At 44.5% G+C, this 22,595-nt stretch overlaps 2 protein-coding genes and 1 pseudogene across 2 annotated transcripts in view; 1 reads left to right on the top strand and 2 right to left on the bottom strand.

Moving 5' to 3' along the window:
- The window catches only part of ROR1 (receptor tyrosine kinase like orphan receptor 1), a 429,604-nt gene that overhangs the window by 5,325 nt on the left and 401,684 nt on the right, over positions 1 to 22,595 (top strand). The gene's annotated exons all lie outside the window — the stretch shown is intronic.
- On the bottom strand, positions 9,204 to 9,788 carry LOC104668068 (annotated as a pseudogene).
- On the bottom strand, positions 17,365 to 18,531 carry LOC104668069 (cytochrome b-c1 complex subunit Rieske, mitochondrial-like). The gene has a single exon (XM_010370705.2). It carries the CDS (start codon positions 18,464 to 18,466, stop codon positions 17,642 to 17,644), a length of 825 nt encoding a protein of 274 aa, XP_010369007.1. The 5' UTR covers positions 18,467 to 18,531; the 3' UTR covers positions 17,365 to 17,641.

Below are 22,595 nucleotides of genomic sequence, written 5' to 3'. Positions count from 1 at the left end.
TCCCCCCGTCCCCAGCCGCACCTCCCAGAACACCCAGGCATGGACATCCATAGCGCCTGAGTCTCAAACAGTTGCCCCTTAGTGAATTACATTGGAAGAGGGCAGATAATTTAATGGGATAATCTTGGCAGGGCCAGCAAATTTCACACCTCATCTCTCACTAATAGAAAGGCAGCAGAAGGCTACAACATCCTCAGATGAAAAGGTTGTATAAAAAGGCTCTGCTTAACAGTAACTGTCTGTCCATAAATAAGGTTTTGTAGAGTCTTGATCCAAAAGCTGTTATGAAATACTGATAAGCCAAGCCTTATATTGTTTGGCCTCCTTACATTTCCTTTTCCCCCTTCTCTCCATAGAACCATAGATTTTTTTTTTTTTTTTTTAAGAGAAAGAAGGGGGCTAAAAGATCAACAGTCCAAACTTTTTTTTTTCAAGTATTTCTATATAGGATGGACTTCCTTTGATAGCTGTTTAAAGAGGTGGCATGGAGTAACGGAAATAGAATGGGATTTGAGCCTGATAGGGAATGGGGGTTTGAATTGGGGCTTTGTTGCCTTCTTGGGCAAAGTTACCTAACCTTTTGTGCCTCTGTTTTCTTATCTGTAAAATGGGAATAGCAATAATATGTGGCTTACTGGGGCATTTTGTGAGAATAAAAGAATGTTATGAACCTATAGCACCTAACACAGCACCATGGACTTAGTGAACGTGAAGTATGTTATCTTGCATCTTGGTGGACAACTGTGGTTGTAGGCTGAGGAGGCGGGGATTTATTAGAGTGCTGTGTAGTGGGACAGCCACTCAAGGTCTCAGTGAGGACCAGACCCTGGCAAATCTGGCCCCAGTTGAGAAACACTCAAGTCTTCAAGGCCTCTTTCTTCAACAGAAGGGCCTTAGCCTGGCTTCACCCATTCCCTGGCTTCACCCATTCCCATCATCATTATCAAGGACTTATTGGAGAAATCTGAAAATCTGGCTTCAAAACGATGGTCCTGCTGCAAGGTAGCACCAAAGCTCAGAGAATAGCAACTTTTACAAGGTTTTAGGACTCCAGAGTGTTTTGTTTTATAGGGAGCATGCAGACGCTCTAGATCTGAGCAGTACCCAGGCCAGTGCTGGGGACCTGGATGGAGGGGATTCCACAGTGCAGTTTTGCAAAGCCTTAAAACAAAGGCTTTTTTCAGAACAGCAAGCTCTTTGGGGGAAGAGCAACCCCTCCCGGGTGCGGGTGCTCGGTGTAATTCCAGAATCCTACAATGGGGAATGTTACATTTCAGGGACCTCCACTTGTAATCTGACCGTTTTTAGCTCCAATATCCAAATAATCTTGCTGAGCACAACTTGAAAGAGAAGGATAATGGCCGGAGGAAAGGATCCTGAGGTGCTCTGTTTGCCATTTAAATTTTCTGAGTAGAAGAAAAAAAGTTCATGTTACCCAAAGAGAGAAGAGTAATGAAGTGTGTGGGAAGGGGGAGGGGTGATAAAGAGGACTTCTAAAGACAAAGCAGAGGTTGGGTTTGTTATTTTATTTTTCAACAGTGAAGCTTATCACTCAGTGTATTTCAACTAACATTTATTATATATTTATCACATGAAAGATACAGTATTCGTGTCCAGGAATAAAATATTACCTTTGCCCTCAAGGAGAGAGAAGGAGAACAATTCTCACTTTTTTCAGCACCTGCTATATGCCAGGTATCATTTTTTTTTTTTTTTTTTTTGAGAAGGAGTCTCACTCTGTCACCCAGGCTGGAGTGCAGTGGCCAGATCTCAGCTCACTGCAAACTCCGCCTCCCGGGTTTACGCCATTCTCCTGCCTCAGCCTCCCGAGTAGCTGGGACTACAGGCGCCCGCCACCTCGCCCGGCTAGTTTTTTGTATTTTTTTAGTAGAGACGGGGTTTCACCGTGTTAGCCAGGATAGTCTCGATCTCCTGACCTCGTGATCCGCCCGCCTCGGCCTCCCAAAGTGCTGGGATTACAGGCTTGAGCCACCGCGCCCGGCCGGCCAGGTATCATTTTTTGAAAGCTATTACATTTACACTTCTCAGCATTCCTTGGAGTTTGGACTTCTGATCCTATTTTACAGATAAGAAAATCGAGGCTCAGGAAGGTAAGTATCTCAGCCAAATTCATACAATTATTAAGTTGGGATTTGGCATTTGAATCTAGGTATTTTGACTCTCAGGTGTATGCTCTTTTTGTTATCCTTAAGGTGTGATTGGGGAGACACCAATGAGCAGATATGTTACCTCCACACGCAACTATCTCTCCCACAAGTGAATTACAGGAAAGGGTTGTGGAAAAAATGCTGTGGGAACATGGGGAAGAATACATTAATTCTCAGGAGATTAGAGGGTCAGAGGAAGAACATGAGTGCCTCCTTCATAGACTTGTGAAGAGTCAATGAAATAATTCATGAAACACACTCAGACTGTGCTTAGTGAGTGCTCAGTGAGTGTTCTGCTATAGTTCTGTAGCCAGTGACAGGCCTGATCAGGATTTATCTTTCTCTAAAACCCATGTACTCTTGCTCCCCTGTGCACTTTTTTAACAGACATGTGGTTGTTGGAAGAGTAAGTAACTGTGCAGTCACCAAATGAAAGGGAAAACACCAATATAGTTGCTCTGGTATATTAGCCACCTGCCCTAATCCTGGCTTTTAGGACTGGACTCTGCTTTGGGTACAGAAGGGGATTTCGATAGGCATGGGGTTGGAGAGAATCAAGATGTCTCATCATGAACTACAGTGCTCCTAGAACTCTGGTCAGGATTTACCACCTGCCCTCATTCGTTCATTGATCATACATTTTCTGTGCACTTACAGTGAACCAAACATTCTGATAGTCTTACTGGAGATGTAAAGTTGAATAGGTTAGGTCATTGCCTTGGAGGGTTTTTCAAATGGCAGATTTATGGCAGAGATTGCTAGCTGATCACCAAATATGTTTCCATCTCTTCTGGTCACATGACTAGACAACATTTCTCAGCTTTCTCACAGTTAAGTGAAGCCATGTGACTAAATACTAGCCAATGAAATGAAGTTGGAGGTAATTTTTGTCACTTGTAGGCTTGACCCATAAAAAACTCCCCAGGCAGAATCGCTCTGATCCTTCTTTGGTGGCTTGGCAACCTTAGAAGTCATGTGTTGAAAGTGTCACAACATGGAAAGAGCCTGAGACTCCCCCTGAATCACTGTACGGTGGAAGCCACACTTGTTTAGGTTTTATGTGAACCAAAAACAAATGTCTATTATTAAGGCTGAAGTTTTGAGGTTTTTTTTTTTTTTTTTGTTACAGCTGCTAATGTTACCTTAACTAACATGAGGTTGTAAATCATATTGTGTGGTGAGATCAACTTAGTGGATTAGGACCAGCATTTTTAGATAGAATAAAATAGGAAACCTGGTTTGTGTCTGACCACTTCATGTGGAGCCTGGGGCTCCATCCACTGGGGAGTTTACCTCTTAGGGGCAACAAAATAGGCACTTTATACAGCCAGTGAGTACAGAGTTGGCAATTATATATGCAGAATCCCGAGAAGGGAGAGGTCTTTCGGGAGGAAGTGGGATATGATGTGAGCCTTGAAGGAAGGATTGAGAGGGTGCGGGATTGAAGGATGGGAGAGGAGAAAAGGAGTTAGACATTCCACTCCTGGAAAAGGGCTGGAGTTCCATAGCAGTCTGCAGCTGCTCTGAGGTCTCCAGGGACTTGCTGAGACTATCCTGGGTTCTTAAACCAGGCCTTCACTGTGGAATGAAGCTGATCTCCAGGGGATAGGAGAGTGAAGAAAAGAAAGACAGTGTTGAATGAAGCCTGTTGTGTTTTTAGCATATGAAGGGTGGAGGAGGAGAGAGAAGGAAGCAGTTTCACTCGGAGCCTGAAGACTTGTCTTTCTTCTCAAAGGGTGTCCCAGGGAGTTAAAAATGTGGTGCATTTCAGGGCTGCTTGTCAAAGGTATATGATTGTGTCGTATTCTCTCTAATGCAGCTGTTTTGTCTTATAGTGCAGGCTACTTAATTTTATTGCCCCCTCTTGTCTGCTTGGTGAAAATAATAATAGTATACTAATAATTAACACACTGAGCATACTGTGGGCCAAGTACTATTCTAAGTTCTTTAAGTGTTTTAACTTGCACAGTCTTCAGGGCAACCCTATGAGGTAAGCCAGAGTTCTAGGAGCATTATAGTTCACTATTCGGCATCTTGATTCTCTCCAGCTCCACACCTCTGTGAATCCTCTACCATGCCCAAAGCAGAATCCAGTCTAAAAGCCAGGATAAGGGCAAATGGGAGAAGATACAAGAGCAACTGTCTTGGTGTCTTCCCTTCCATTTGGTAACTACACAACTACTTACTCTTCCAACGGCCGCGTGTCTGTTGAAAAGGTGCACAGCAGAGCAAGAGTATGTGGGCTTTAGAAGCAGATTAATCCTGACCAGGCCTCTCACTGGCTGCTGAACACTCCTTGAACACTCACAATGCATGTGGCAGGGTGCTCAGTGTGTTCCATGGTATCCCCATTTTCCAGATAAGGAAACTGAGGCACAGAGAAGGTAAGTAATCTGCCCAAGACCACACAGAGAGTTAAATGGGAAAACTAGGATTTGAACCTACATATGCTAAGGCTTGGGTTTTGTTCCTAATCATTATTATGCCAAACTACATTGTAGTTTTTTTTTTTTTTAAACTCTGTCTGATGATTAAAATTCTCTGTAAGATCCCAGCCAAATAGCTGAGTCAAAATAATTATAATTAAATCCTCCATTTGTATAGGGCTTTGCAGCTTACAAAATCCATTTTATATATAGTATTACCTTTAATTTTCCAAAAAATACAGTTAAATAGGATTTATTTCTCTCTCCCTTGTGTGAGTTTGGCAGCTCACACAAGGTCATTCTGTAGCTGTCAGAGCCCGTCTAAAACCCAGCCCCTTTGACTTAGGGCCCATTGAACTTTCTGCTCTAAAAGACTACATTTGTTTGGAATTTGTGCCTCTAATATACTGATATATGACAATTTTCACTACTGTTTCACCAGCAGGTGAATTTGCCTGATTTTCACTTGTTTCATCCATAAAATCTTCAAATCGCTGTTGTCTTTAGAAACAGTTGAAAGACATTGGTAGATGGGACCTGGCTCTGGGATTTCTGCAACCTAAGAAAATTTACTTGCAAAAAGACAGAGAAGTTAACTTAAAAACAGGATTTTCCTAAGTGGTTAGTGATTGTGGCAGGGAGAGGAGCCAGAAAGAGAAGGACTTTGGCATCAGATGGACTAGGATCACTACTGCTCTGCCAGGTCAGCAAACTACATAACCCCTGAGACTGGCTTTCCGCACCTGTAAAATGGGAGCCATAATGGCGCCTACCTTGACAGAGGAGGAAGGACCATGGGCAGTGTTTGGCACAGTGCCTGGGCCATAGTTGGTGGTTGGTGTGTGATTGAAGCTACACCTCTGAATTGAATGGAGAGCAGCAATTCTTCCTTTAAGATTTTTCACAGATGGGATAGGGCAAAATTGCTAGTTCTCAGCACCTTGTTGGCATGATTTTATAATACAGTTATCTCTGGCGCGGACTTTCTTAGCATCTGGAAGTCTTAGGTTATAATTATATTAATGTTTCTCAAGGGCAGGGACTTTCTTATGCTCTGTGAAGGTTAAACATCATAAGGTAAAAATAGAACATGCTGCCTGAAATCCTAGATATCTTTGAAAGGCTCTTATCTGTTTTTCATGGGAAATTGACACCATTTCCGGATGGGTTTAGACAATGTACATGAAAGCAACTTATTCTACTTTTTCTCCGTAAGAGAGATTATAGCCTCGCCTTGGGGATTTCACTCCAACTGGGGTATATCAAAGTTTTTACATATTTTCACACCCCCTGGAGATTACTGACTGTTTTTCTTTTTTCTGCCTGAACCACACTGAAAGTGTGGTGATGGACTGTATTAGCCTTTCATATGCCTACCTTAAAGAAGTAATGCTTAACCCAGTCTGACTGTTTTATCTCCTCCCTTCGGAGAACTGTTGTGTGTTGTATAGGGATTTTCAGTCCCAAGATACTGCCTGTTGGAGACCAGTGGCGTCTAGACCACTGAAAACAGGCAGCAACAATTTTTTTTTTTTTGAGACGGAGTCTCACTCTGTGGCCCAAGCTGGAGTGTAGTGGCGTGATCTCAGCTTACTGCAACTTCTGCTTCCTGGGTTTTTTAAATGATTCTGCTGGCTCAGCCTCCCGAGCAGCTTGGATTATAGGTGCCTGCCACTATGCCCGGCTAATTTTTGTATTTTTAATAGAGACAGGGTTTTACCATGTTGGCCAGGCTGGTCTTGAACTCCTGACCTCAAGTGATCTGCCCGGTTCGGCCTCTCAAAGTGCTGGGATTACAGGCATGAGCCACCACGCCCGGCCTAAGCAGCAACAATTTTCGACGATGTTCTTAATCTACCAGTGATTTGCCCTCTTTTTCTCTGCGCAGCTCATAGCGCTTTGCCCACTCACATCTGGTGTCCCTAAGTCAAAGTGTTGAAAACTTTGCCTGTGACCAGATGGTCTTCAGTGGGTTAGAGTCTGCTGTCAGGGCCTCCCAGTGAACACTTGATAACTAATGTCCTTTTTCCCTGCTGAGGACGGGAGGAGCTGAACTGAGCATGTCCAGTCTGTGCTACCCAGCTCATCCATAAGTTGCTGCCTAGGACTGTGCTCCAGGCACCTGCAAGGAGAAGTTAGTAAAGGTGCAGAGAAAGTCCAGGACTTAACACTGATTACTCTCCCTCCCCAGAAAGAAAGCACCAGGCACAGGGAATAAAGCATTTTCCCCTTTATGCTGGCTATAACTTGATTTTTTTTTTTTAAGGAGCAATTGTCAGATTTGGTGGTTGTATTGGGGTTAAAACTATATAGATAAGGTGGTCAAAACCTTTTACAAATAATCCTCTCACATCTTTGCCCGAGGGCTTAGATTTAGAAAGTTTCTTAGCCATCCCAGGATGTGGGTGAAAGTGGCTTCACCCAGACTCATCAAACACAGAGCAATTGATCTGAGTGCTGGTGGATGGGAGAGAAGGAAAGGAGGGGTCCAAGAGGCATAGCTGCACCTGCCCAAGGGAGACATCCTGTGTAAACTAACAAGAAGTCACTGGTGCTTCCGTTTGGTTAAATACTGATTTAGTAACTGAAAGGGATGCGGGAGAAATATGGCAATATCCTCTCCTGTAAGAAGTTTACTGTTTTTATTAGGGAGGCAAGAGTGATACACCCTAAATGGTATGGAAATAATGAATTGATCCCAATGTCAGTGTCCTGCCCTTGGTTTAGGGCCCTTTGCCTATCTTGAAGCTTCCAGGAATTTCTTCCCTCACACCGGCCCACCTCCCTGGCAGACTCTTTCCTCTTTTCATTTCTTCTTGCTGAATTCTTACTTGTTCTTCAGCCTGTATTGCATCCACATCCGGGAAGGCACCCTGGCCTGTTTCAGCCTCTGTCAGTCCTTCTTTTGTGGTCTCACCTTCCACCAGTATTCTCACATAGTCCATCTAAATCACACCTGCTTATTCTGATTTAACCCAACACCTTTGCGATAATTGTCACTGTCAAGTATTAAGCATTGACTGTGGACCGAGCACCTGGCAAGGCATTTTGTATTTTGTAGTGGAATCATATTATTTTCTCCCTGTAGAACTATTGCCCGCCCTTCCTTCCTTCCTTCCTTCCTTCCTTCCTTCCTTCCTTCCTTCCTTCCTTCCTTCCTTCCTTCCTTCCTCCCTCCCTCCCTCCCTCCCTCCCTTCCTTTCTTCCTCCCTCCCTCCCTCCCTCCCTCCCTTCCTTTCTTCCTTTGCTTCCTTCTCTTCTTTTTTTTTTCTTTTTTGATGGAGTTTCGCTCTGTTGCCCAAGCTGGAGTGCAATGGTGCAATCTCAGCTCACTGCAACCTCTGCCTCCCAGGTTCAAACGATTCTCCAGCCTCAGCCTCCCGAGTAGCTGGAATTACAAGCACCTGCCATCACACCTACCTAATTTTTGTATATTTAGTAGAGATGGGTTTCGCCATGTTGGCCAGGCTGGTCTCAAAATCCTGACCTCAAGTGATCCACCCACCTTGGCCTCCTAAAATGTTGGAATTACAGGCGTGAGCCACTGCGCCTGGCCTATTGCCCTGATTTCGATCCCTCATCCGTCACTCCCTCCTTCTGGGAAATGCCCCTTCATCCGTTCCAAAGAGGAACTACTCTGGCCCACACTAATCATAGTCTTTCCTTGGGATTTAGGGGCAGCTCTTCTGGGGTGGGGAAGCTGAGAGATGCCCTTGGTCGTGTCTGAGCCCAGGAAAGAAGCTGGTGTGTAGGAGAGAATGTCTTCATATCCAGAGCAGGCATTGCTGAGAGGCGGAAGAGGTCTGACAGCCTTCCAATCTCTCTCCACCTCCCTCGGGTTTCCTTATCGGAGCCAGTAGACGCTGCTTTCATGAGGTTATTGTGTCCCTACAATGCACACAGCCTCACCTCACTAATCCTCATAACAAAATGAAGTGGGTGTTATCTTTTTTTTTAAGCCTAAGGGGAAGCAGTTTTATTGCTTTTTCTGATGAGAACATTTATTTCCATTAAAAGCAAATTCAGAAATATATAATGAAAACACATTTCACCCATTATCCTACCATTCAGAGATAACTTCTGATTGTGTTGTTTATACATGTGGATTTATAAAAGGAGGTTATGCTTTTATTCCCAAAAGAAAACTGAGGCTCAGAGATGTTAAGCAATTCCTCTAGGGTCAAAACCAGTGCAAATCACTAAAACATGTTGACTGTTAAATTCAATGTAATTAAGTGCCACAGGGAGTTACAGGCAGTGGGTTTTGTGGATCAAGAAGGAGAGAGACTGGCATTGATTGGAATTACTGGGAGGGTTTTCTGAAGGAGGTGGGGCTTGACAGAGTGATCTAATATATATATATATTATATGATATATCATATATGACATCTGATATATATCATGATACATATATATCATATATATCAATCATATGTATGATATATATGTATATTTATATATCATATATACGATATATGATATATCATGTATATTTATATATCATATATGATATATATTTATATATCATATATATATATTTTAAGGCTTGTTTTATTTTAATGGCTGATCTGTATAATCACAGAGGCCAGTATGTACAAAGTGGGAGCTTTTATTTCCTAGTCTCTTCCTCCTTGGACAAGGTCTTGATGATTTCCTTCTTCTTGGCCTAAAGGCACTCTTTACGACACTTGCATGCTTCCTTGGTCTTAGACCTTTGGGCCTCAACCTGTTCAGCCAGGAGCTTCTTGTGGGCCTTGTCTGCCTTCAGCTTGTGGCTGTGTTCCATGATAATTGCTTGTTTTTGAACATTCCCCTTCACCTTCAGGTACAGGCTGTGATACGTGTGGAGATCAATCTTCTTAGATTCGTGATATCTTTTGAGCAGCCGGCGCAGAATCCTCGTTCTCCTCATCCATGTGACCTTCTCTGGCATCCGGGCATTGGCTGTACCCTTTCACTTACCTATGCCCATGTGCCTGCCCTTCCGGTAGGCCAAAGTGTTTTCCTGGCATTGAGCCCGGGAATGGACAGTCATTGGCTTGCGGATGATCAGCCTATCTTTGATCAGCTTCCGGATCTGCTGATGGGAGTTGGCCTTGGCGATTTCATTGGTCTCATTGGGGTTCAACCAGACCTTCTCGCCACAGCGGAGGACCCTAAAGGCAAGCCTCTTCTGAAGCCTGAGGATATTCATGGCTGTGGCCGTAGCAGTGAAAGGCGAGTGATCTAATATTGACTTGATTCCTCCCATTAAGTGGCCTCTGAGTGGGCGAAGCCAGTGAGTGGGGCCACCTGAGCACTGCCTGCTGTCGAGACTGGGCGCTGCCTAAGACGATGATTAGTTTTGAGCTTTTCTGAAATGTGAAAATTAAAGTGCAAATAAGTCAGTGTGAACATGGCAAAGAGGGACAGAGAAAGAGACATGATATCTAGAAGGAAGCTGGCAGGTTAACAGGGTGCCAGGAAATTAAGACCTAAAGAAACAGAGTGGAGGAGTAGGAGGGTAGGGGCACAACAGTGGATTGTGGTTTTGCATTTGAATCAGGAGGAGGGAAAAACCACCCATCCTTCCTCTCCATTTTTTTTTTTTTTTTTTTTGTCTTTAAACAGGCACTGTCACTCTCTTCACTCTCTTTTAGGATTACTTGTTTATATGTTTGTCTCTCCCTCTGCACTGTGAGATCTGGGTGAGGAGGAATGGTGTTTAATTCTCATGCATATCTTCAGTGTTCAGCACATTGAGCCTGGCACAAATCAAAGAGACACGCATTAAATATTTTTCTTTTTTTTTTTTTTTGAGACAGAGTCTTGCTCTGTCGCCCAGGCTGGAGTGTAGTGGCCGGATCTCAGCTCACTGCAAGCTCCGGCTCCTGGGTTTAAGCCGTTCTCTTGCCTCAGCCTCCTGAGTAGCCAGGACTACAGGCGCCCACCACCTAGCCCTGCTAGTTTTTTTTTTTTTTTTTGTATTTTTTAGTAGAGACGGGGTTTCACCGTGTTAGCCAGGATGGTCTCGATCTCCTGACCTCGTGATCCGCCCATCTTGGCCTCCCAAAGTGCTGGAATTACAGGCTTGAGCCACCGCGCCCCACCTAAATATTTTTCAAAGCAAGGATCCACTGACGTGACTTTCAGGCAGGTCCTCCCAGGCTGTCTACAACCCCCTCTCTGGTCTCATAGAGCACCTATTCACATGGTGGCTTTTTGTGGGCTGTTCCCTCCCACAGGAGCACTTTTCCCCTACCCATCAGCTACAGTCCTTCTACCCTGGCTCAGATGTCACATCCCTGACTCAACAGGTGAGATTGGACTTCCACTCCCGTGCTCTCCTAGCACTTTGTATTCTTAAATAACCTTCATTATAATTTGTCGTTATTTATTTGTGTAATGACTATTTTTTGGGATCTTCTCTATCACCGGGTTGGACGCTCCTTATGGTAGGGTCTGGTTCTGGATCTCCTGAGCCTGGGCCTGTGGAATGGATTCTACTTTTACTAAGCTTTGTTCTTCCTTCCTAGAGGCCGAGATAACTCCAACTTACCTTGGTGCAACAATCTAGGAATTTAAAAATGCGTCTTTGGACAACTGAAAATCTCCAGGCTATCTCTTCCAACAGTTGAGGAATCCAGCCCTGGAAAAAGTCAATCAGGCTAAATGACACCTGCTGTGCGTTCTGTTTGCAGGAGAGCAGTGAGCAGCTCCAGAGCTGGGCTGTTTTCCCACATGGAGTCTATGATAACTGGGTTTTGCTGCTATAAATTAGGGTCACCCTGCTCTTAATTGGCAACCAATTCAGAGTCTCCCTTATAGTCCTCCTCTTTCTCCTTTTTCATGTGGACTGTGTTTGAGAGAAGGTGTGGAAAATCCTGGCACTATGCCGCAGGGACGGTGCACCTGCAGGCTGGGAACAGAGGTGGTGAGTGCTGGCTGCTGGCCCTCAGCATCTTTTTTCTCCCTCCGTGTTGCTCTGCCCTTCCCTTTCTTTTCTCAGGAATTTTGAAAGAGGTCTCATTACTAGGGAAATATCCCCTGGGTAGCTCTTCCTTTCTCTCTTCTTTCTCTCAATAAGTAGAGGGGAAAGTGTTCTCAGTTTTGAACCTACAAGCCATCTGGATGCAAAGATGTCCAGAAAGGCCCCCGTGTCTTTGGATTTCCTACAGCAACTCTGCCTTAGCCTCCCAGTGCCATCTGCTTCAGGCTGGGACATCTTTCCTTCATGCAGGAGAAAGGGGAACTTAATAAAATTTTGCTCGGGTTTCTTGGAGCCTGAGGCAGTGGTGGGGAGGAGAGAAGCCTGGGCTGTTTTATTTCTTGCACCTGCTGTGAGTCAGGAGTGGTCCTTGGTCAGCAGGCACATGGAGGTCCGTTGGGTGCCAGGTACTGGGCAGGTGTTGGGGCTACAGGATTATCTGCTAGGACCTCAAAGGCTGGCCTGGTGGGCAGCATGACAACAATGATGGTGACACAGTGAGCGTTTGGACACAGGTCCTGGAAGGTGTGGAGAGGGAGCAGCCGATGCAGGCTCCTGTTAGAATGCTGGAGGCAGAATCAGGAAAGGTGACTCAGGGGAGGCTTCACTGGAAAAAATGTGTCTGGGAGGCACTAAAACAAGAGCCCATTATGTGTTTTAAAATGATATTAGTAATAATGTATGGGTTTATTTGGACAAATGAGTTCACAAAATTATGCTGTCTGTAATGTTGATTCTTGACTGAGCGATGAAACTCACTTCCCAGGCCCCTTTCTGTAAGCCGGTCCTCACCATCCCCTTGAACCTCAGCTGCTCCACCAGGGCCAAAGCAACTCAGAAAGAGGCCGAGACCCCCATGCCTCATTGCTAATTGATGGGCATGGCATGTGGGCATGGGGGTGGGATTCAGGACCTTACCTAGCGTCTGTCTTCCCAGAATGTTGCTCTGCCCTTTCTGGGGACCAGATGTCTTAGTTTCTTTATCTCTGTAATGGGAATTATAACCCATTCCCTGAAAATTAGGAAAGATTATAGGAGATGAAGGCTATAAAGTCACCTTGTAAACCTAAAGTCCTATCTGAGATCGAGAGTTTAGACAGCAAGCACCATTTTGTCTTCATTTCTTGATGAATGGATCCATGAGGCCTTTTTTTATTCACTCAATAGATATTTACGTGGCAGGCATCATTGTTGATACTGAGGGTAAAGCTGTGAACAAAACAAAGACCCCAGTCATGGAGGAGTCAGGAAATACAGAAATATGCGTGACAGCAGATAACAGGAAGGGCTAAGAAAAATGATGCAGAGTAAAGAGTTTGTGATGGAGGTGGGGTGGGTGCTGTTTTATGGGGCAGTCTGAGAGGCCTCTAGGCTTAAGGGATTTGAGCAGAGAGACCTGTGTGAAGGGAAGGGGTGACCCCGAGACTGTCTGAGGGAGGAGCAGTGAGTGCGGAGGCATTCAAAGCAAATGCCTTGAAATGGGAGTGTTATCAGTTTACAATACAACCAGCAATTGCTTCTACTACCACTGGTAATATTTATAGAGTCTATAATGTGTGCCAGGGAGTATTCAGGCACCTCGACAACCCTATTCGGTAGGTCCTATTTTTATCCTTCCCCCATGTCACAGATGAGGCATTCTTAGAACAAACCGAGCATCCAGATAATACGAAGAGGGAGCAGTTCTCATTTACATGGGGAGTGTATAAGTCAGAGCCCTACACAGAGGGAAGAGTGTATGGTTTGGAGAGAAAAAATATCTCAGTTTGGGCCTGGCCTGCTACACATTTTATTAGCCCATTTTATAAATAATCCTCTTAATCTCAGAGGATTATTATGTATATTAAACGAGAGATCCAAGTAAAAGAGTGTTGCAAACTGCAGGGCACCATGAGAATATCACTTTATTCTTCTTATTTTTACATCAATTCTCATTCCTTGCCTCTTGCAAAGAGAGAGAATGAGAGAAAAATGGAAACTTGCAACTTACTTAACTTCCTTGGTTCTTTTCCTGAAAACTTGTTTTCTACTAATGTCTCTGGGAGTGAATTAACTAGAGTGTCCGGTTGAATTAAGTATTTTGCTGAAAGATGAAGGGACTGTGAGATAAAGTTGGTGCCGAGGATTCTCACATTTCTAAAGGAATCACTTGAGGTGCTAGAACTCCCAGTCCACTCTTCCACAATACCAGAAACCTGTAATCTCCAGACCCAGAATCTTTTTTTTTTTAATTATACTTTAAGTTCTAGGGTACATGTGCACAACGTGTAGGTTTGTTACATGTGTATACATGTACCATGTTGGTGTGCTGTACCCGTTAACTCATCATTTACATTAGTTATTTCTCCTAATGCTATCCCTCCCCCCTTCTCCCACCCTACAACAGGCCCCAGTGTGTGATGTTCCCCTTCCTGTGTCCAAGTGTTCTCATTGTTCAATTCCCACCTATGAGTGAGAACATGCGGTGTTTGGTTTTCTGTTCTTGCGATAGTTTGCTGAGAATGATGGTTTCCAGCTGCATCCATGTCCCTATAAAGGACGTGAACTCATCCTTTTTTATGGCTGCATAGTATTCCATGGTGTATATGTGCCACATTTTCTTAATCCAGTCTATCACTGATGGACATTTGGGTTGGTTCCAAGTCTTTGCTATTGTGAATAGTGCTGCAATAAACATACATGTGTGTGTCCCAGACCCAGAATCTTATGACAGCTTTCTCTGATTTCACATTGTGTAGATTATCTAGGCAAAAAAGTAAGTGGCCTCAAATAGTGCTACCCTTTAAAATTATTCTATGCATCTATCCCAGAGTCTTGTGGGCTGAATGGCTAAATCCTAGTGGATTAGGTGAGATGGGTATTATTATTTGGGGCTACAGAATGGAAAAACTCAGGTGAAGGAAGTTATCCCAAACTTCATAATTGATGGTGAGCCTGGATACTCATTCTCAAATCTGGTAAGGCATCGTTGGCTTATACCACGATGGCGATGGTAGGCTCATTTGTCAATCAAATGATTGATTGGCAGTAGGGTGATGACAGTTAACAATAATCTGTTGTATATTTCAAAATAGCTTGAAGAGAATAATTAGAATGTTCCTAGCATAACATTATGGCTATCCCAGTTACCCTGATTTGATCTTTATGCTTTCTATGAATGTACCAAAATATCACATGGGCTCTGAAAATATGTACATCTTTTATGTGTCAATAAAAAAAGTTAACCAAATGATCGATGAACACCTACTATGTGCCAGGCACAATGCTGGGTGCTGGGAATACAATGGTGAATGAGACAGGGACCTGGGTGCTTGCTCTAGGGAATGCCCTTAGGAGAAGCTCAGGGTATGTTTTTTTATTTGGAATGCTTGCTGATATCCTTCCCAGGACCTCCAGAAAGAAGTGGTGGTTGCTTCAGCGGTCACTTGCTGATGACTGGCAGGTGTGTACCCGTGTAGCCGGCACATCTGGTGCCTGTGATCACAGCCGAGCCATCCAGTCTGAGCTTTGTTTTCCCCAGCACAACAGTGGCTTTCTGCAGTAAGCTCCATCTTGGCTGTGCTGCCCTCCCCACTGGGGTTGGGATAACAGCCTCCTGGGGACTGTGGCTAATCTCAGGAGAAGCAGACCCCCCAGGGAAAGACTTCTGTCTCCGTTGTGTGCACCTAGGATTAGGTAGAACTACTGCTAATGCAGTTAGGTAAAGGCAAGGGCTCTGGTTGCTGGGGAACCAGGAAGCACAGGGTGAGCCTCCCATCTGCTGTCAGTGAAGGATATCCTCACTGTCACCGCTTTCTAGGGCCATAGGGGCTTCTGACAAAGCTAATGTGACCAAAGTTAAAATACTGGCTCTGAGAGTCAGCCAAACCCATTCAACTAACTGTGATTTTAGGCAAATCTCAAAGCCTCGGTTTCCCCATCTGTAAAAATTGGGGTACTAATCATATCTACCTCATTACCTTTTGGTGAGGGCAAAATCAGATAATACTGACGGACACTGGCATGTCCTGAGTGTGCTTGGTGAGCTGTCCATCAACAAGAGCTCAGATGACCATGTTCCAGGCGAGGAACCTGAGGCCCACTCTGGCCTTGATCAGAAATAACTACCCTGAATTCCTCAGTACCCGAGTCTGGTGTCGAAACTGGCTTCCCCGGCCTCCAGCACTAGGCCACGAAGAAACCAGCTTCTTTCTCTCACTGGTGGTGGCCTGCTGTGCCCTGCTGGCTGGGTGCAGAGGAGGAGCTCAGGACCAGTCATCAGAGGCCAGAGGGCGGCTCTCCAGCTAGACTGCTAGCAGGGCCACAGTGATGGAAGCACCTGAAGGTCTTCTTCAGTTTCCTCATCTGTAAAATGCGGTGGCTTGACTGCCCCTTCTAGCCCTAAAATTGTTTTAGGAAGCCCACTGAGGAAGCAGCAAGCAAGAAGGGAACAGTGGAGGGAGCATATCAATATGATGTAAGAATAATAGGTCTCATTTTGTAAGTCCTGACTGCATGCCTGGGACTGTGCTGGGTTATATAGGGTCCAGAACGTTATCCACTTTCTAGGGGATCCTGCACTCATGAAACTGGTGGTAGTGGCAGGGTGCAGTCATATGGGGTGGGTGGAGAGACATCATAACCGGCAGAATTAGAATTTGTTTTGGTACGTGCCTTAAGAGAGATCTGCACAGTGACTTGTGGACCTCAGGCGAGGCTGCCTGTGTGTGCAGAGCCTCGAATGCCATTCAGTGAAGGGAGGTCGGAACCCTGCATTCAGGGAAGCGGACTTCATGGTTGGGAGGGCAGGTTCAGGAAGATTCTGATGGGAGGGTTGGCGGCCAGGCTAGTGCTCCAGGGGGCTGATGGATTACATTCTTCGAGTTAGAAATCATCAGAAGCCCCGCTGAGAGGGCTCTTGTGGCTTTGGAGCTATGCCGGAGGTTCTCTCTTGCAAGGGGAAAACTTGGCTGTGCCTTTAAGTGTTATTCTCCTGTCCTCTTGGTTTCCTAGTATGGCAAGATTCAAATCCAAAGTATTTGCATTGAATTTGTTAGTTTCAACCAGTGGTAGAATATAATTAGAAGTCTAAACAGCCATTTTTTCTTTCCTTTGAGGGTATGTTTTCTGACCTTTTAAGGAAAATCCTGTTGAAACCTTGAAAACTTGTGACTCTAGGTGCTGGATATGACAGTGGGTCAGGGACATATTGTGGACCTGCCATGTGCTTGGGCCTGAGCTGAGCAAGCTCATGGAGTTAGCTCTCTTGAACTCTTAAGATCGTGAAAATACAGTTCCAAGCCACAGAAGCCCTTTGGAGTGATTCTGAATGGTGGGAGGGCAGAGAGGCTTTGAATGCTGTTTGAACACTTAGACTGCTAAGTGCGACTCTTCAAACACTTCACGTGCCTTAGATGGTCTGGTGCAAAGGCTATGCAGGAACATAAAATATCCTGCCGCTACTGGAATAAAGGCCCCTTATCTTCTGCCTCAATATTGATTTAGAACAATAGCTTGTTTTGAACTTTCTCCCCATAAATTAAATTTTAATTTAGAAAATGCCATTAGGGGGAACTTAGTATGTAAGTACAGAAAGTTTTGGAGATGGGGGGTGGGGGCTGGCTGCTCAGCAGGGAGTCTTTAAAGAGATGACAAAGGTAAAAGCATTACTCTACTCAGAACATTTCATTAAAACCCCCGTCAGATTAATCCATGGACACATAGTATTTTGAGTATCTTTTGCTTGCAACATTCTGTGCTGGAAACTGGGAGAGAGAGAGTTTAGCTTTTGTCCTCGATGTATGTGCACATTTTTTTTTTTTTTTTGTACACCAGTCTGTAATTTTTAATTAGAATTAGCTAAAAGACATTGTACCTTTCAAGTGTATGACTGAGCATAACAATGCTTAACAGTGGCTTTATTAAGTGAATGCTTGAAAGTATTCAACATTAAATTCAATTTACTTCACATTAATGTTTGCAAATATATCATCAATTCTTACATATTTCAAATCAACTTCAAGTACAGAAGGCTTGCTCTCAAATAAGTCTTCTAAGGTGACATAAAGACTGAAAGAAGCCTATGACTTGAGTCCAAGTCTCTAACCAACAACCACCATATCGTCACTGGTGAACTCATACGTGGGGACTTCAAGGTTGAGAGGAGCAGGGCCCAATCTGATCCTGCCAGATGCATCATAATGTGACCCATGGCAAGGGCAGTAATAACCACCAAAATCTCCTGCATTTGCAATGGGTACACAACCAAGATGAGTGCAAACACCTATCAGGATAACCCATTCAGGTTTCTTCACTCGATCTAGATCATGCTGTGGGTCCCTCAACTGGGACAATTCAACTGCAGCTTCCTGCTCAATTTCCTTCTGGGTTCTATGACGCACAAACAGGGGTTTGCCTCTCCATTTGAAAGCCATGTTCTTGCCTTCTGGAATATCGGATAACTTGATTTCGATTTTCGCCATGGCCAACACATCAGCAGAAGCACTCATGCTGGAAACGAACTGGGTGACCGCATTCTTGGCAGCATATGCAACACCCACAGTAGTTACTGCAGTTACCATATGGGAGAAACCTTTCCTAGCCTCGCTGCTCTCTCTGGAAGACTTCGTACTATCTAAAACTTCAGGGCGGCGGTAGTCACCGAAATCAGGCACCTTGACGTCTGTGTGAGAATAACAAACAGAGGCAGGGACACTGAGGCCCACGGAGGCGACCAAAGGCCGGCGCACGGCCTGGCCGCTCAGCGACTCCCGGCTGAGGAAGGGCCGCTTCAGGTCCAGCACAGGCGGCTCCGGGGTGGCGGGCACCGCGGCCTGCACCAAGGGCCGCAGCGCGCCCACCACCCCGCGGGACGTGGCCGACAGGACGGGCGCGAACGGGCCCGAGCGGGCTGCGACCGACAACATGGCGACAGCTGCTCCAACCGCCAAGCCGGTCACAGGGACGACCTTCCAACCACGGCGCAGGCGCGAAGGGGATATGTGCACATTTATATGTGTTTAGTATTGTCTTACATGGGAAAGGACAATGGGATTTTTTTTTTCAGAAACATTTTTCCCTCTACAAAGGATGACATCAGGGCATAGCAGAAATGGCTCTGGACTGAGAGTCAATAAACTTGAGTTTATCTCCTAGCCCTACCTCTAGCTGTGTGGCCCCAGACAAAACACTTGCCTTCTCTGATCCTCAAGTTCTCATCTGCAAAGCAGTAAGGTTGGACCAAGCCCTGTGTACTGGCAGCGTCAATATCACCTGGGAGCTTGTTAGAAATGCAGAGTCTCAGGCTCCTCTCCAGAACTACTGGATCAGAAGCTGTATTTTAACATGATCCCAGGTGATTTATATGCAAATTAAAGAACCATGGCTTTAAAGAACTATTCCTCCTCTAATAGTGCATTATTTTGTGTTTTTTTCCAAATGCATGTTAAAATATGGTTATGAAGAATTTATCCAAGACTGCATCAAACATTCTACATAAAATGAGTGTATCATCTCTTACCCTTCAAAAGTTTGTACTTTGTGAGAAAAAAGGGTTTAAAGGCAGAAACAGGCACAAGCAATCATACATTCAGTTCCAGTGCTAGATATACATATTTCTTCCTTTTGCCTCCTTTGTGTTTCGGGCCTTGACAGTGTGGTAAGGGCAGCGGTGGGGAGAGGAGAGGAGGAGTTGCAGAGTCCACGTGACTGAAGGTGGAAATGGCAATGCACTGAGCCCTGAGCTGGCAGGTGGTCCAGAGAGCAGTCAGCCTCAGCCCAGCTCCTCAGAATCATTGCAAGGGTTTTGAGAATCCAGCATCATCGGTGATAAGAAAAATGTTTCACATTTTTCAAGCATATGTGAAAGTGCTTTGGTTAATGGAATAACAATTCATAGTGATTTTTTGATGTTCTATATTTTTCTAATTAATTGATTATAAATGTAAACCTATTAAATGGGAAGATGACTCTAGTTCATTTGCATTAAAAGGGGTCTTTCTTACTTGAAGTTTGTGGGAACTATGGAAGAGGGCATAATAATTAATAATGATGATGATAACAACTAACACATGCCGAGAACTTTCTAGATGCTAGGCACTGCGCCTTGCAAGGAAGGACTTTAGGCATCTGTTAATTAATTTATGGATAAGGAAACTGAGGCTCGGAGCAGTGAAGTGACTTGCTCCGAGTCATCCTATGAGTAATTGGTGGATCCAGGGCTAGAAACCCAGTGTCCTGGCTGTGGGGCCAGCTTTTTTCTGCTGTGCCTGATTTTGTGGTTTGTCTGTCTGGTGCTCTGGAGTAGCATGTGTGGGAAGGCTGAATGGAGGGTCACGAATTTTCCCGAGTTCCTCCTCTGGGAATCACAGACTATCAGAGTCCAGAGGACTTCAAAAGCATGCAGGCCACAAACTCCATTTACAGGTAAGCACATCCAGCCCAGCAAGGGAAGAGAACTTGCCCAAGGTCAAACAATTAGTAGGGTTTATTTGTTCTGGTCTCCCTCTACCTGAAATTCAGGTCTATTTGAACAAGTGAAACAAGCCCTTCTATGAATGCAAATGAACATGGTTTTGAATATTGCATCTCAGGTTGCTGTGAGGACTATATCTATCTTTAAAAAGGATTCAGCATAGTCACTGGTAATTGATAAACACTCAAATAATGTTTGTTATTGTTATCATTTTTACTAAGCTTCACCTATTAAATTTAGGGACTTTTTTTTTTGTTGTTTTTTTTAAAGCAGAACTGATTGTAGTCTTGTCTTTTTTTTTTCCATGTTCTTTATCTTCAGGATAACCTTTGAGAGGACAGACCACCAAATCCCTTTTCACTGAATACTGCACCATGTAATCATTGGAAGCCATGTACTGGGAAGGGAGAAAGTTGTCCCTTTGAGAGGCTGTGTTCTTCATCTTATGAGCCCATGCCATGCTGGCTCTCATTGAGCCAAGAAGCTATCTTTTTGGCAGTAGGTCTCCTGATCCTGAAGATTTGAATGGAACAGACATTTTCTGAGAATCAGTCAGACATCTTTCCACTCTGCATACAATTGTTACCAATATAGAGAACTAGGGACTGGTTTAGAATCAGAGCCAACTTCATAGGTTTGCAACCTGTGCAACCGCACAGACCATCCACACTGGAGCCCCCGGTTGATTCACTGCTCTGTGGGGAAATTGGAATTCTTAATATTATTTTCAATAAGAGGCCCCACTTTTTTATTTTGCATTGGGCCCATCAACTTAAGTAGGTACTCTTGGTTAGAATAATCTAGAACAGGACCAAGAGCCTCTGAGGGACAAGTCAGTGGGGGTTGCAGTTTTTGGGGGAGGAGGAGGCCACAGACCTGACCCCTTGTGATGGGTTCTGGTATTATGCATGGGCTTGAGCCAGGCAGCATGCGGTCTGCTGCTGCAGAGAGGAGGTAAGCAGGGTGGTTTGTGGTCTTGCCCACCCATCACTTTGCCCTGTGAGTACAGACAAGTCACTAACTGCTCTGCATGTTTCCTGTGCATCCCCAGCTTTGATCACACATAGTACCCAGCACATAGTAATCACTTAACACATTGTGGCTATTTACTTTATTGCTGCTCTGAAGTAGTCCAGAGATGAACCATCTTTGGTTCATATTCAAAGGCTATTCAGGGGCCTTAACGTTAATTCCTCTGCTAGTAACCTCTTTCTTTTATTGATTCAACAGCTGGATTAACTTCCCCAGCATCATCATTTATTAGCCACGTAACCTTAGATACTTTTGCTTAATGTTTCTGAGTCTCAGTTGCCTCATCTGTAAAGAAGGGACGATCATGTCTACCTTGAAAGGCTGTTAGGAAAACTAGAGATAATACATGTAAAGCCCCTGGAATAGTAGTGACTGGCACATAGTAGGTGTTCGAGTCACTTTTCTTATTATAAAGTTGACATACAAACAGCTTTCACTGTGTTATTTCCCTTCCTCAAAAAAATCTTCAGTGGCTCCCCATTGCCGTGGCCATGGTGGATCAAAGCTCATCATGACCTAGCTATGGTCTACATTGTCTGACTTCTCTTACCAGTGTTTAAAAAATTCTCCAATGTTAGCTGTGTCTTTTTTTTTTTTTTGAGATGGAGTCTCGCTCTGCCGCCCAGGCTGGAGTGCTGTGGCCGGATCTCAGCTCACTGCAAGCTCCGCCTCCCGGGTTCACGCCATTCTCCTGCCTCAGCCTCCCGAGTAGCTGGGACTACAGGCGCCCGCCACCTTGCCCGGCTAGTTTTTTTGTATGTTTTAGTAGAGACGGGGTTTCACCGTGTTAGCCAGGATGGTCTCGATCTCCTGACCTCGTGATCCGCCCGTCTCGGCCTCCCAAAGTGCTGGGATTACAGGCTTGAGCCACCGCGCCCGGCCTGTGTGGCCACTGGAACCTCCTTGGTGATAGAAGTCCATGTTGTCACTTGAGTGCCTAGGAGCGTGCCTGTCACAGTGTCTGTATGGCTGATTGTTAACCACAGTGTATTTCAGGAATATTGTGCAATTCTGCTTTTTTCCCCATTTGTGTATAGCTCTTAGTTCCTTCAAACTGGAAATGGATTATGGTTTTGCATTTGACTCAGGAGGAGGAAAAAAACACCCATTTTTCCTCTCCTGTTTTTTTTGTTTTGTTTTGTTTTTAAACAGCTACTGTCACTTTTGGGATGATTTGTTTATATGTTTGTCTCTCTCTCTGGACTGTGAGATCTAGGTAAGGAGGAATGGTGTTTAATTCTCATGTGTATCTTCAATGTCCAGCACATTGAGCCTGGGACAAATCAGAGAGACACTCGTTAAATATTTGTCAAATCGATGAATATTGGAAAGCTCAAGTTTTTATGGCAGACAAGGGAGACAGTGGGAGCTGCCTTTTTACTGGAGAAACATTGTTTATTAGATCTGTATGGATCGTTTAGAAAATATGCAGTTGGTTATCTTTTATGGTCAAAGAAGAAAATCAGTATAAAATGCTTAATTAAAAGCAGGAGCTAACATTTCCCCTAGTAATGAAGGCAGGCTTGTGAATATTTTCCTTTCTTCAGCTC

Source organism: Rhinopithecus roxellana, chromosome 12, assembly GCF_007565055.1.
Source record: "Rhinopithecus roxellana isolate Shanxi Qingling chromosome 12, ASM756505v1, whole genome shotgun sequence".
In the NCBI taxonomy this organism is placed as follows: domain Eukaryota; kingdom Metazoa; phylum Chordata; class Mammalia; order Primates; family Cercopithecidae; genus Rhinopithecus; species Rhinopithecus roxellana.
Note: the sequence above shows the minus strand (reverse complement) of the source record. Positions and strands in the feature narration are given on the sequence as shown.

Coding starts and splice junctions, on each gene's coding strand:
- LOC104668069 (XM_010370705.2), bottom strand. CDS start 18,466: ATGTTGTCGGTCGCAGCCCGCTCGGGCCCGTTCGCGCCCGTCCTGTCG.